Below are 16,058 nucleotides of genomic sequence, written 5' to 3' on the forward strand. Positions count from 1 at the left end.
TATTGAAACTCTTTCAAGTCTTATGAAGAGAACAGTACAAAATTGGAATAGAGTGTCACTAAGATAACGATTCTGCTAAGCACCATAGTTAGCCAAGTTGCCAAGTGTATTGCCTTGATAACAATTCTTAATTTGATTCTTTTGTTTTTGTAATCTTTTTAATCCAAGCTGAGGTAAAAAAGTCTTGCAATGAGCTCTGTAGCCTGGAGATTTCACCAGACCACACACATGATTTTTCAACAGTGCCAATTTACTTATATTTTAAACTCTTTTCGGCTTTCTTGCTCTTTAGTTTGTAGTTACCTATCTCTCCATTTTCTTATAATGCCTACCCCACTGTAGCCACTCGATTTCAACTTTTACATGAATAAAACTAGGATCCCTAACACTGAAGTGAGTAATACCACTTGGTTCACAAGTTCTATAAAGCTTATGTCTTTCAATCAGAACCAGAATCTCCTTATCGACTATATAACAACAAATAAACAAATTCATCATTCAAAAGAAAAATTTGGATAATAATCATCACTGACCTTAACAGAACAGAGAGAATAGATAGAAGTACATCATCAGCTCTCAATGTAGCTGAAAACGTACAACTTTCAAAGCAACAAAAAATGAGAAAAGAAAGAGACTAGCACCAAAAAATGAACTGACATCTAGTTCGCACATCACAGGTAACTCCAAACTAGTTTCCATTAGTAGCTCTTTTTGCTATGATTTCCTGTTGAAGTCCTCTAAAATATTCTGCCCGCATTGGTTCCATTGTAGAAGTATCAATTGCCATTATTGCATTATCCTCTTTTCGAACTTGAATTTCAAGTTCTTGTTTCCTCAGCTTAATGTTCTCTTGTTCTGCATCATACATCAGTTGAAATTGCTCATCCTCCTTATGAGCATGTTCAACTTTCAGAGCATAATAGTCTCCTAATTCAGATTGGGCTGCTTCCACTTTCTCTTTAGCTTTTGCCTTCCTTGCCAAGGTCTTGGCAGCCTTTTTGCCTATAGGCCTCTCCAAGCATGGAGACTCATTACCTTCAACATTGCCATCAGCTAAATCTATTGTATCTGGGCTAGCAGATGGAGTGATAGGAGACGAAGTAGTAGGAACCGTTGCATGAGTTTTCTTTGGTTTTTTCCTAGAGAGTTCCAAGTTCCATTTCGGGTGGAACTTCAACACATGCCAACAATGCTCATATGTAAAGTTGTATCCTCGCTCCCTCCTAAACTTTTGTTTGGCTTCCACAATCTGAACAAACATAAAAACAAAATAGAGTTAGTTATTCTATACTATGTAACTTGGAATATATCACATTGGTAATTTAGATTACCCTATCTTGTTCAGTTGTACCACTTGCTCTTGTCCTTTCAATTTCAGCAATATAGCCACAAAATTTGTTCACATCCAGTTGAATTCCAGACCAGCGATGCATGAGAGAACCCTGATTACGATCACACTCTAGTTCAAAGTTCTTCTCAGCATAGAAATAGTCCCAAATTCTTTTCCAATAAGCAGCACCTTTTTGATCATTTCCTATTGCTGGATCAAGGGTAGTATTGAGCCAGGCAGACACAAGAAGGTTGTCTTCTTGAATGGAGAAATTCTTGGCTCTTTTAGCTTTCTTTGTGGTTTTGGGTTCACTTTGAGCAGCAACTTGACTTTGAATAGGGTTCTGACTATAGCTAATAGCATCGCCAGATGCAGGATAACCAAACGTTGAAAACATATTATCATTATGCCCTGAGCTTCCATTGAGGATATTGGCATAATTTAAAATATCCTCTCCTAAATCTATTGCAACACGGGGACTTGAGCAGAATCCATCTACATGTATAGGAATTGATAATCAACATAAGAAAACCAGACACCATGTGATAAAATAACCAAGTTAGACCATCTTGCTGCTGCATACTTCTTCTTTTATGGTTTGCATTATCAAATCAAGTATAGACTGGCCAAGAAAAGATCTATATATATATATATATATAGGCATCAGCTTTCAATTCATTCCTGTAATCATCAGCTCTCAATTCATTCCCACTTATCTTTTAATTCCACAACATATACATATAGGCATGATATGTTATAAAAACCATCGTCCAAAGCATACACATAGATAGACAAGCCTCTAGAAGCAACAGATTAAAGACATCAAAGCATATCACTGAGTAAAACATCAATTAATCTCATTCAAATCTGATCTACACCCATAATTTGATACCCACCAACGTACTCAAGTTCCAAGAAATTGCAGTGATTCTAGATCTATGATTAATCAAACAAAGAAATACTTACCGTACAAAAAACTAGAATAGCCCCAAATCCCTTTATCAGGGTTTGAATTTCACCACAAATTTCCGTAGCCCAAACCAAAAAATTTTGAAATCGAAGAACATCAAGGAAAAAGAAAGGCAAGAGAAGAGGAAGACGATTACCTAGACGTTTGAATTTGAACGAAATTGCCCGTTGGAGGAGATAGCGAGCATCTCGAATTTCTCTCTCCTCTCCTAGATTTGGCGAGCGTAGTAGCGAAAACCATTTTGGCGAACGATATAGCGAGTCTGCTGGAGGCCTGATTTTGCTACGTTCCGCTTCTCACGCTCGCTAAAATAGCGTAGAATCACTTTTGGCGAGGCTGGTAAAGTTGCTCTTACGATATTAAATTTTTATTTTAAAATCTGTCATTATAAAGAGCGTTGTATCATATATATCGTTGTCTTTAATATTGCGAATCTAATTTTGACTTCTTGCGCGTGCATAATAGTCAAGCACTAGTATAGATCTGTGGCATTCGTGCACATAAAGAAAGAATTTCTAAATACCACTAACTTAATAAGAAAGTTATTTGTGGTTAGTGATCATGGATGGTTTATATATACCGCCGAAATTTGACCAAATCTAAGCGGTTAGTAATGACCACTTTGCAAATTTACTGTTCGGAGTTTGACCCAGGAGTTAGGGACTATACTTTCTTTATGGAATTTTAATTGCTATATCATTTTATAATTAATAAGTTTGGGATCTGGCTCCTCTAAAATCAGGAGATAGTGAATTTACTTTAATTTCATAAAATCTGAACTCTCTATCTGATCTAAAGGTTATGACAATTGACAGATCACTCTTCCATCAATTTTTAGTTTTTTCTTCTAAACCATAGTTAACTTGCCGTTAACTCTAGAAAAAAAAAAAGTTTAAGGATTTGGCGTGGAGTTGCTACGTGTTCTTTCTCTGTGTTTCTGACCATGTCAACTCATTCATGGTTGCAGAGGAGATGAAGAAAAGAAACAAAAAAGCTGACTTGCAGTGAATAGCAGCAATGAATATGCCATGTGAATTGTAAACATAACCCTAGAAGTTGTGTCAATTGGAAAATTCATCAAGAAGCAATACTATATCAAGAAAAACTCAAATTGACCAAGAATGAGTTCGTAATTCCATGACTAATATAAGTTAAGTGCAATTTCTCCTATCATCTGATAGAAATTCCCAATGCTTTCCCAAATTTCAATCTTGAATGCTAGCTAATAATTGTCCTTTGTAATTTGAATTGAGATCAACCTAGCTTTTGCTTTCAACAACGAATTAAGTGTGCTAATGTGTCTTTACATTTCTTGTTGATAATCTTAATTAATTTAAACCAACAAACAAACTACCAATGATTCAACTGACCAAATTACTTCATAAGAATAAATTTTGTTTTTTCCCCCAATGACCAAATTTTTGTTGCTTCTATTCAAAAATTGATAATCACTGGTGGAGAAATGAACATCATACGTACATTCCAAATTTTGCCAGATGACACAGCCAGTGGTTTTGTGATAACGTTGTTTTCTGATATATGACCCCTTTTGTGGTTTGGGTTTTAAGTTTGTCCTTGACCGATGGCTGCCAATAAATTGAAGGAAAAAAAAACAAAACCCTTATGGTCAAAGAATAAAAAAGAGTCAGAGTCAAAGTGCACTAGCTAGTTACACCCCAGAGCTGTGGAGGACGGGTCCCGACCACTTTACTTTGTCACAAATTAAACAAATTGATTCAATTAATCGCCTGTTGAAGCCTAATAGAGTCAAGCTGAATCAAATGATGAGCCAGCCCCCATGCTTCCACTCCCCTCCATTTTGTATGGAATTAACAAAATTGGAGAATCTTGGAAAAGGTCTTAGCTGTTATTCGTTCCTCGCTCTGAGGAAGGCCTCTCAGAGAGCCCTCTCTTTAGCACTGAACTAAACATAATTTACAAATGACCTACATATATTTATATACAACACAGATCAAAAGCGCACTTGATTTCTGTAGTGTTCAGTCGCAAAATACATATAAAAATATACAACGTGCAATGTGCATTGTTCAAGAATCAAGAGAGGATATCTTTTTGGTTCACCACAAAAAAAGAGGGGAAGATATCATTATGATACAGATGTCAGTGAAGCCTCACATGCATGTAATTAATCAAACAGCATTAAGTTATAAACATTCTATTAATTAATTACTAAGGCACCCATCTGAAAGCACAAGCATGCAATTAGACTCTCTGCTTTCGGTAGAAAATGAAATGAGTGCGGTGAACAGTGAAGAAAATGTGAACTACTTAGTTTGGAAAGGTGTGAAAATGTTTTACATAGAATAGTAGGTATTGTAAAGTATAAACTCAGTATTTGTTAAGGCCGGCCGGGGGCGCGGGCAATGTACTTCTGGAACACAGAGCTCTGAGCCTCATGGATGTGCATGCTAGTTATCAAACGCATGCATGATGGCCCATTTTTGATTTGTGCACTCAAAATGTGTCAATGCATGCATACTAAATAGAAATGCATGGTTACTTTCATGAATCTAGCTTCTCGATCAGGATATGGACTATGATTGAGTAATGAGGACAATAAGTTTGGCTTCTTACTCTCTGAAATGTGGACAAGGGATTCACTTATCTGATTCGATCTATTAATTTTGAATCTCATAAGAGAAGTTAAACTTGAAGTTATAAGCAAGGATTTAATCTGATTCCATAATTAATCAGCTAAAAATTTTGTGATGACCTGCAAAACTAGCCAGGGTCAAGACTTGCATTTAAAAATATCGTCCTCATGATCTACACGTATAATTAAGAAAAGAAAATACTTAAACTTATACTAATGAAAGCGAAACTTGTCAGTGAGCCGTGACCTGTTGGTTAGCTAGCCTAATTAACACTGTGGAGGTCATGGGTTCAAATCTCATTGACATCAGAGGTGTGGTGGGGAGTTACACTGTCGTCCAGAATAAAAAAAAGGAAAGAAAAAAAGCGAAACCTTTAATACAATCAGCGCCAAACTAAATTAAAATTAACCCCAAACAAATTTAGAAGCAAACCATGCTAGCTCCCAGACTAAATTAGAATTAACCCCAAACAAATTCAGAAGCAAACCATGCTAGCTACCAGATCCGACTACCCCCTGATAGAATGATAACAGACACTCGATTACCCTTGCAGAATTAGACGCCTGAACACATGTATGTCTGAAAGAAATTTAGTTACAAGAATTTGCCAAAATTTTATGTTTGTAATTTATTTTCAAGAATTAATAACCTAAGGGTGTGGGAGCTCTAGATCTTATATAGGCTGAATCCTCTTTTCCCTTTGGGGAAAGATATCAGTTTGGATCGATCAGGCTTGTATAATTTTCTCTCACCCAACTGTACTTTATTTTTTAGAAAAACAAAGATTATTAGGAGACAAGCTAGTGTACTGGTGGGTATGAGATACCCTCATTTACAACTATTTGAACAAAAATTTACAAGTATTTGAACCAAAATTATAACATTGAGAACAAAAATTACCATATTCATTTACACTATTTACATATAGTTAAACAAAAATTACAACATTTATAACGAATTTGTTCAAAAGCTTGTAAAAATATCGTAAGAACTATAATTACCATTATTAGAACTAAGATTACAATATTGACCATGAATTTATTCAAAAACTTGTAAAATGTCGTAAGAGGTGCAATTACCATTATTAGAACTAAGATTACACAAAGTAAGACTCAAATTACAACTTTGACAACAAAATTTGTTCTCACTTTTGTAAATGTGGGTATGAGATACCCACCACTACTCTAGAATTTCCTGGATTATTAGATGATTCGCTAATTCACCAATAAGGCAATAAGCAACTCGGAATGATCCCCTGAGTAACTTGAGAAAGCCTTTATTGAGAGCATAGGAAAGACCTTTAAGAGCTTGATAGTTGATCAGTAAGGAGGACATTAGCGTTGGTTAGCTTGAAAGAATCAGTGAATAAGGGAGACGAGGAACATCCGAGTCTCTACAGGTACTAAACCAGCTGTAGCTTTTCATTGTTAACAACAAAATTTAAGAAGTTATATGTTGTTAACCACGAAACTGTCAAAATTAAGCTTCACGATAGGAGAACTATGTATATACGCTTCACAATAGCTAGTCTACACTGCCTCCTTATGAAGATCATTTTCCGAATTCTTAGGGCTGACAAATTAATTCCTCCTGGTCTTGGTGATCAAGCTCCTTCACTTGCACATTTAGCTTCTTATTTTGCTTTGTCGTTAGGGTGTTTAATCCTTTTTCATTTTTCTTTTTTGATCTATTTCATCGTTAACATGCTTAACAGAATCTACTTTATACTAACTGTAATCGCCCTATAGGAAGTTTCACGCCATACAAAAAAATATTCCTAGGTTCTACTTCTCTTAAAATAATTAGGGTTTAGAATCTTTCTAAAGTAATCTTATAGTTTATAGTATATACCTTTGCTATACTTATTGAGATGATTATATAGGGATCAGACAAAAGCTATAGAAAACCACAAATTTTATTGATAATCAAGCAACCAAACTACATTTTAAAAACAAATCTGTACAAACTTCTTGGAATCTTATAGGGTAACTGGAACGCTTATCAATACAATGCGGCACATACATAGGGATATTAGATGCAAGCCCTAGCTACAGCTAGTTGTGAGTGGAATGTCCAACACCGGGGCTGTGACCTGGAGCTGTGGGCCTGAAGTCAACTATGCCATGGGCGGGAGGAGGGGGCTGTGCTGCACCAGCAACCTCACTTTGTGGTGGTGTCACTGATGTTGGGGGAGATACGACCACTGCTTTTGAAGTTTCAGTCTCGTTATGAACCACTGATTTGTATTGATCAGTGTGGAGAGTTTGGAGCTCGCTAGTATCAATCAAACGCCTTGCATCAGCGGACTGAATTTCCCAGGTTAAGATTACAAGTAGGGAAAGGAATAAAGAGCAAGCAATGAAGGCTGATTTGCTTAAGGCCATACTGCGAATCGAGGAGCTGGTGGGAGAGCAAAGGTGGAAGCTCAAATATGAAACTGACTAGTAACTAGGACACAAAGAAAGTCGGCTAGAGTCTGAATCAACTTAATTAGTTAAGAATGATGCAGGAAAATTATTGCTGTAGAGTAGTTTAGCAAACCCTGCCTTGAATGAAGCTGTGATTGCTTTGAGACTTCCGTCTGCATGAGTATATATAGAGCTGAGAGCACCACTAGGGCTGAACTGCCAAGTGCCAACCAATTCTCTCTCAAGTTCAAACTACCAAAGAAATATAAATTAAGATGGTGCTCTCTTCCCCCAACCCCCCATAAATATTAAAAGACAGGTCAGCATAAGTACAAAGTAGAAGTAAGTGTAGGATTTTCAAGATCTATATATTCAGCATCTGTATTTTTTCTGTTTACTTTCCTATGAAGAGTAGGGTTAAGTGAGATCATTAGGTTGTGTATAATTTTTCTTTATTTGATCACTTGGATGCATATCTCTTAGGATAGGACTCTAATATTTTGTACTATACAAGGAATGCAAGAGTTTGACTCTCACCCTTTCTTTCTCATCAATCACCCCTTTAATTTTTGACCAAAAAAAAAAAAAAATCAGAAACTGTTAGAGATTTGAGTTCTAATATTGTTAAAATTTATCCCAAAAGTTAACCTACTAAAAGCCTAGTGAAACAATATATATATATCTATATATCAGATCCGATCCAGAGCGGAGCTCCGCTTTGGAATTAACGTGTGAAGTTCGAGTTTTGGGTCACTTTTCGGTCGCATATCCATATCTCGACCGTTCAGTTTTTAGGTACTAGTGTATAGATCATCTCTGCAAATTTTCAACCAAATTGATGATCGTTAAGGTATCTAACTCGCTTAAACCAATGGACGGACTGAATCTGTCAACCTGAACCGTACTAGCTTTAAGGCAGTTATCAATGTCTTAACGATCATCATTTTGGCTGAAAATTTGCAGAGACGATCTGTACACTAGTACCTAAAAACTGAACGGTCGAGATGTGGATATGCGACTGAAAAGTGACCCAAAACTCGAACTTCACACGTTAATTTTCAAAGCGGAGCTCCGCTCTGGATAGGATCTGTATATATAGAGAGAGAGAACAATTAAATAACACTAACGCACACACCTAAACCCTAAAGATGGTCTGTTAACAGTTTGCATGGGCAAGCAAACCGTCCATTTACATTATCTTTCTATCTCCTCAGTTAATTTCTATATATTTCTCTTACGGCCGGTGCAGTACAGCAAAAGAAATATTATTAGCTAGCTGGTGTGGCCGTGCGTACTCTTATAATTTTTTCACAACCAATCTTTTCAAACCTGTGCTCATATAGATCACTAATGGACGTATATTAACCAATCATATACGGGCAGAACTATTTCTGTAACTATAAAATAACAAGTTGAAGAAGCAACAAGCAAATGAAAGGTCCATGGAGGCCAGACCACTGGTTCTGATTCTCCCACTATTCTCTGTTTGAAAAAAATAAAACTTTTCTACCTTGGTTAGTTGGTTGCATCTTCATTATAAATTTGTTCTTCACCAATATTCTTCTTCACAGAAAAGGTTAAAGAGTAGTTCCAGTCAAACACCCTGACAATTGTCAAGTACTGGAAGTTTTAGCGGCTAGATTTAACAACGTACACTGAGAACTGAAAAGAGTTTCTTACATTATATATAGTGCTAATTGTTGGCCGTTAGTATAGCTTTACAGTCGTCCCATGTGTTTATAAAAGTTGCCCTAGCTAACTCTAAGTACTTAGGTTCGAAGAGGCCCCCATCCACCCTCGCATGCCTACCATGAACTCTCTGAACAGGCCGTACTGTTTCTCTGTCTCCTTTCCTCACAAGAAGGCAAATATCTTACTTATATAGTCACAATTAACAATGATTCTTATTGTGTTTTGTTAATTAGAATGGTTTATTCTGCAGCAGATTCTCCAATGCTTCAATATAACTCATATTGAGACTATGTACATCCAGTCACAGATCCTTAAATTTTTCACATTTTTTAAAACTTGTTCAAAAGAGATAAAAGCTGTTAATTGTTGATTGATAACACTTCCATAGGTAGAGGCATCTTTAAAGAGAACAAAAAATGTCTGGCATACAATATTTTCTTGTCTCTTCAAGGCATTGTATCAACGGTTTTATCTTTCACAAAATCAACCACATCATTATCACACACAGCAAAGCAACAATCAAGTTGCTCTGCTATAAAAAAAATTAAAAATGATACATGCCCTTTCAACAAAGAAAATGATACATGTAAATGGATCTCATGTAATGCATTGTTTTACTTAGTGATTGAGTTCATATAAATTCAAAGAAAAGTCATATCTTTCACATATTTCAAGGAAAAGTGAGATGCATTGTTTATTTAGTGATGGAGTTCAATGTAGATTCAACAGTGCATCAATCACATATTGAGTCTATATACATATGTAGATACATCAGATGAATGAATTACATATTTTTCCTTTTCCTTTCCTTTTGTGAAAGATGAAAGTGATCGCTAAACAGAACTCATAATCACATATAAACAAACTCGAGAGAGCCATATAAGAGTGATAGTATTTCAATTCTCACTACAGAATTTATTTCTCCAATCCCCATCCTGAAGAGGATCGAATCCTCCTCACCTAGAGCTGGTTGAGGCGGAGGGATGTTGATTTGGTGGCATGTGAGTTTACTTTCAACCTTTCTCTAATTGAAGCTTCAAAACTTTGAATAACTTCGAAGTCGCAGAAAATTCGAGGGTTTTTCTCTCCCTCCAAAAGATATGAACAACCTTCACCCTTTGGCCCAAGACATTTCAACCAAATATATTGGACCGTAATCTTTCTTGGGCCAGAACAAATGCCCATGTATCACTATACAAATTTGTGGACCCGGCCCACATTCTTATATTATTAGTACCCAACAATCACCATCAATCTCTCATTTTCCTTCTTGGGTGAAATTCAGATAAAAGAAGGAAGTGTTATATGTGGGACTGTGGGAATAGCCCAAGATAATGGCGAAATACTAGGGTTTAGCCCAGAAGTCACATTAACCAAAGTACTAGCATGACATAAATGACATGAAAAAAACAAAACATAAATCGAAGAATTGCACATTCACTCACAATGTTTAGCTGAACATATACAATGTGTCTCTCTGGTTAATACAAAGAAAAACAAGGTATAGATCAACAACTCGTTGATGAGATATGAAACAAGGATCAAAACACCAAGCAGTGTTGCAGCCAAAATTTTCAAAGCAGTGGCAATATCCTGTCAGCTTCTGCCTTCTGGGGTAAGAATATATAACTTGAGTGGATATTTACACCAGACTTAAATTAGTTAGCAGAGGACTACGTCTAATAATCCGAATGGAGAAAATATTCATATGGTGTTCCTGTTAGCGTATTCTTGACATCATCCCAGTTTCTGATATGGTCTGCCAATGGTCCGTTGTGTATTTTTACCTGATGGCTTTTTAATCTCTTCTTAGGAAGTCTCAGGAACTCTTCAACATCTTTTAAGACCTGAACAGGAAAGATGACCCTCAGTAGATGTATACAAAATCAGATGCTAGTAGTCTCCAAGTGAACAGACCCTAGATGACTACTGAAAAAATGGTAAAGATTTTTTTAAGAATAAATAGCTCTTAAGGATTAAAAGATAACCCAGTGAGATCCTTACAGTGCGGTTTTTGACAATATCTTCATAATACAACACCATGTGTCTGGTGCTATTGAAGCATTCTATGGCCTTTGCAGCTGTCGACTCCATTTCTTTAAGATCAGTAATCAACTTCGTGCAATTGATAGTAGGCTTGTACTTTGATAGTGTATCAGCCTGTATATACAAGAAGTCACCAGCTAAAATTCAGTATCATGAATGTTGGGGAAGGTAGGAAGGAATACGTGCATACAAATATGTATAGAGACAGTGAGAGACCTCTTCTTCTGAATGTACATGTGCCTTGTGGGTTCCATTCAATAGCTTAGCATACCGATCATAAGAATTGGCAAGAACAGAGACCATTCTGCGCAATAAATTTCTTCGAAAGAGAAATATTGCAGAAACCCCCCTGCGATTGAAGTATTCTACTATCTCTTCATGGTGCTCCATTAATCCCTGCAAAAGCCATAAGTTAGTTATGCTCTTCCATAGCTTCCCCAAACAAAGAGGCAAACACAGAGAAGAGAGGGAGAGAGGAATATCCATAGTTTCTTCAGAAATAATGCATATTTCACACACCAATCACAGAGACACACTTCTTTATGGTGCTCAATTATCCCTGCCTAAGTTAGCACTTCCACTGTCTACCATATTGAACAACATATCTAAACCTAGTTGATTGCTTCAGAAAATTTGAATATCACACATACATTTCCTTCAAGGAATAGATATTATTATACAGTGGTGTACCTATGAAGGAAATGTTACAGTTAGCAAACAGCTTTTATGAGCTATCAAACTTTTAACTTATGGTCCCAACATTTACATTCATCACTGTATGTTAATCCAGATCTCAGGGAAGCTGTGGACAATAGTGGTACTTGCGTTTTCATAACAGGTAAGGGAACAAAACCTAGAGCACAGTATATGGGGGTACTTCAAAATCTGCATTTGGTTAAAATTACACCACAAGAGTAATCTCTCCTTTTATCAACCAAACACTGAAAACTCTGTCCTAATCAGATTGAGCAATGTATATCTGAAAAAGGACTTCATTGCAATCTTCAAGGACATCACTTGATATGGTGTATATCATACACAGACAATAAAGCACATAGGAACCAATCAAAAGTTTACCACCTAATGAATTAGCAGGACATCACACAAATTCATAATCAAGAGTGAGAAAAACAAGAAGTTAACCGGGCAGATTAAGCGGTAAACAATTACTTTGAGGATATTAGAAGAGTAAACCATCCATCAAATCAGTACACAAATTTATTGATTATAACTTATTGCATCAAAAAATGAGCATATTAATTAAACCAAATTTCTGCTACAAAGTTGACAACCAATTAGGTACCAATATGATTCACATTCTTAAACATTTGTTACTACTCATTAAAAAGAAAAGTTCTCTAATAATCAACAAGCACAATAGAATACGATTATATGCCTCAAGTTAAAGACATTAAGTACCTGATTAAGCATCCACTTGAAGCCAGTTGCTGCAGAGCACTCATTCTTGGAAGCGCTACTGAACCAGTCTAAATTGTAAACTTTATCTAGAGTCTGTACAATTGAAGAAATATTTGCCCTCCTATCCTTAACGGAAAATATCTCTCCATTAGAACTAACATTCTTGTGACTATTTAATAGGCTTTCGAACCATCCACTCCCTGATCTCTGCATCGATAAGATTGCAAAGAATCTCACAGGATTACGTGCACATTCAGCCCTAGAAAAGACCAAAACAGTGAATTACAAGGCTTAAGATTCCCAAATTTAAAGCAGAAAGGTACAAATTTTAAGTTACCTGCTGAAAGTTTCAGGCATTGGATAATGCTTAAAAGGAATTTCTAATAGTTTGGTTTCATGAGAAGGCCTTCCAATGACTTTGATGCTTTCGAATTTAGTCACAGTTTCGATACTTATCTGCTTTAGACATATCGAGCAGATGTAGACTCCAAAAACCATTGCAAACATTAAGACTATCATTCTCAGAAACAAAGGAGATTTCTTGGGAGATGGCTTTATAATCAAACTTTCCTGTCAACCAAAAGGGGAAAGGAGGGAGGAGAGAGAGTTAAAATAAAAACTTTTAGAAAGAGAGATTATGGAAAGGTTGTGATAAACATGCTCAAATGTAGTATTACTAGTGCAGGTTCTCTCAGTAACACCAACAACAATGCTTAAGACTTTTTAAGTCCATATAATAACTAGAAGAACACCATAATGCAATGGTCGTAAATGTAATGGGTGCATAGCTGTAATGTATGTTCTCTAAGTAACACTAACAACAACAAATTAATCTAGAAATCCATGAAACCACTCAATACCGGCTCTACGACTAACTCAGAAAATAGAACCCAGTCAGAGAAATACAAATCTAACTGGGTTTTGAACGGTACTAATCTTAACGACACAGAAAACTTGATTACAAATAACTTCAAGGCATGAAACCAGATCCAACATGTGGCAAGCATTAAGCATCAAGCGGCAAAGTTTTCCATTCAAATCCATATACATTATTCTTCCACATCCATGAATCAACCACAAAACTGAAAGCTAACACCTTTCACATAAACTAACCAAAATCGAAACTGGAAAAGGAAAACGAAGACAGCCCATCTATGCTTCCAGAACACATCTCATCTCAGACCCCCCAACTTCTTTTCGCTCTTTTCAAATCAAACAACAAAATAAACAAGCAAAAACAGCACCTTGAGCAAAACCCACTACTTTAATTCAAACAAAAAGTGAGCTTGAAAAGTCCAAAACACAAAATAAAGCAAAAGAAAAAAGAAAAAAGAAAAAAGGCAGCACCTTGTTGAAACCCAAGATGAATTCCGCCATTGTTTCACCAGAAACAGAGATAGACAAAGAAAACAGGAACCTCCAAACCGAGTTCAACAGCCTCAGCAGTTCATCCCCGACCTAAACACAGCTGCTAATCCTCAAACAGAAAAGAGAGACAAGTGAGAAAAAGAAGCCGCCTGGGTTTTTGAGCTTTTTGGCCGCCCAAAAAACAAAACAGAAGCCAAGTACAAGGAGTAGACAACAGAGGCCTAGGATACCCAAAGAGAGGGGGGGGGCTCTGGCTCTCCCTCTCGGTCTCTAACTGGGATTCTTTATTCGTTGTTGGGTACTGTAGATCTTTCCCCGTCAAAAAAACTAAAATCTAAATCAAAGCAAATTGCATGGACGACCACCCAAATGCCGTGTAATCTGGTTAGTCCAAAGTCCAAAGTCGAAACCAAACAAAAGCACACACTTCTGAGGACAGAGCGAAGCTCTCGTTTTCCTCTGTAGACTTTGACTTGTGTTTGATTACAATGGAATCTGTAGATTATTAGCAATCATAATTTGTTTAATAATTTTGTTTTCCCAATAAAGCAAAAATAAAATTAAAATACCTTTTGATTTTTAAAATATAATTCACTTGAGAACTTTTCTAAGCAAAGATGCTTTGCTACCTAATAACAATTTAAATGATAATTAAGATGTCAATTTGTTATTAGGTAGTAATCCATCTTGCTTGAAATCTGTTAATCTATTTAAACATAAACATTAAGTGACACAATATGATACATTATGGTTAAGGTTAGATAGGATTTTCCTTTTCTATGTATAAGTAGGATGAAATTTAGAGTATTAAACTGCTAGATTAGTGCTTTGTGTTTAGTGCAGTGGAAATGAGCTGTTATGTTATTTAAGGGAATTGTAAGGTGCTTTAGCACAACTGACATCATGAGGTGTCATAATGTGATTCTTCTTGATAGAACACCTAACATGTCAAATAAAGACTGCTCATCTATTGACTTTCATCTAATAATATGTAATTCGCATAAAACGTTGGATTAATAAGGTGGTGTGAGACTGCAAAAATAGGGTTAGGGAGTGCTATATGATGCAAACTTCAAAAGAGAAAAATAAAAATAACAAACATATGATCGATAAAGAGAGTAAGAGAGAATTTGCCTATTTATTAGTTTAACATCAGAAGAATTTCTATTACAAAACAACTCAATACGATAAGCATACCCGCAATATCCACATATTTTGCAACTAGTCCTTTTTTATATGGTAGTTTTGAAGCTTTTAGAGCGGGCTCTTGAAAGGAACCCTCGTAAGGAAACCTAATACAAGAGATGGAGACCTAGAGTGATCCAAAATTACCCATCAAAACGTTTTCTGTTTGGATGTCAAAAACTACTATGAACTGTAGATTGTGATACATTGATGTTGATTATCACCAAATTTCCAATAATATATAGATTAGTTATCTACCGAACATATGTGGGTGCACTTATAGCACTCAAATTTTGATTGCGACACTAGTTACTCAAAGTTAACTTGGAAGCACTAATCCAAGCTATCTTTTATTTAATTGTATGGATCATGTATTATGCATCTTCATATTTATATCATCATTCAACAATCTTTTATGCATCATCATTTAAAACAATTTAAAAGTATTACCACAATTGTAAGGCGAATATAATAGTCAACTTTGCTCTTCGCTAATAGGTGTTTGTCAGAATATATATGCTTAGTTAAGACTCCGGCTATTATTTCAAGATGTTTACTTGATTTTTATTGTATTTTGGGTTTGGACACAATGTTCTGCCATGTATTATGCGGTTTCATAATGGTCAAGGCTTGAGGAAAGCCATACTGGCCTTTTTTTTTTTTTTAATTATCAATTGTTAGGTGTTTTCTGTTTTGAATTAGCTTTGAATAAGTAAAAGTCCTAGTCTACTAGGAGTTTGTTTTGTTTACCAAGTCTTTAGGGAAATCCCATGAACTTAGGAGTTGTTAGTCATGGGTAGTGGTTCCAGATTTTTTGCTTAGTTTGTTTTGTACGCTCTATTTATACAGAGCCTCTTTCAATCAATGATAATCCAATTCAGTTCCAATAATCATTCTCTATTTCATATCGTTCTCTTATTCTAACATTCTGGTATCAAAGGGCCTTAGGTGAAAAGCAGCAGCTTTGTGTGTCTTGCAGCAGCAAGGGTGATGGCAACAGAGAACAATTATGTGCAGCCTTCAAT

The 16,058-nt window shown here is 35.9% G+C and overlaps 2 protein-coding genes across 2 annotated transcripts; both read right to left on the reverse strand.

The window, feature by feature from the left end:
* Positions 1–422: 422 nt before the first annotated feature.
* LOC121051182 lies at positions 423–7,299 on the reverse strand. Its single transcript, XM_040513280.1, has 3 exons — positions 7,008–7,299; positions 1,332–1,825; positions 423–1,249 (listed from the first exon to the last, which is right to left on the reverse strand). Exons 1-3 carry the CDS (start codon positions 7,297–7,299, stop codon positions 689–691), a joined length of 1,347 nt encoding a protein of 448 aa, XP_040369214.1. The 3' UTR covers positions 423–688.
* A 3,117-nt stretch (positions 7,300–10,416) lies between these two features.
* On the reverse strand, positions 10,417–14,334 carry LOC112191035 (nodulation protein H). The gene is made up of 6 exons (XM_024330562.2): positions 13,828–14,334; positions 12,818–13,050; positions 12,481–12,739; positions 11,278–11,457; positions 11,020–11,175; positions 10,417–10,862 (listed from the first exon to the last, which is right to left on the reverse strand). Exons 1-6 carry the CDS (start codon positions 13,855–13,857, stop codon positions 10,695–10,697), a joined length of 1,026 nt encoding a protein of 341 aa, XP_024186330.1. The 5' UTR covers positions 13,858–14,334; the 3' UTR covers positions 10,417–10,694.
* Between the last annotated feature and the right edge of the window lie 1,724 nt (positions 14,335–16,058).

The sequence above is a fragment of the Rosa chinensis genome, chromosome 2 (assembly GCF_002994745.2).
Source record: "Rosa chinensis cultivar Old Blush chromosome 2, RchiOBHm-V2, whole genome shotgun sequence".
NCBI classification, from domain to species: Eukaryota; Viridiplantae; Streptophyta; class Magnoliopsida; order Rosales; family Rosaceae; genus Rosa; species Rosa chinensis.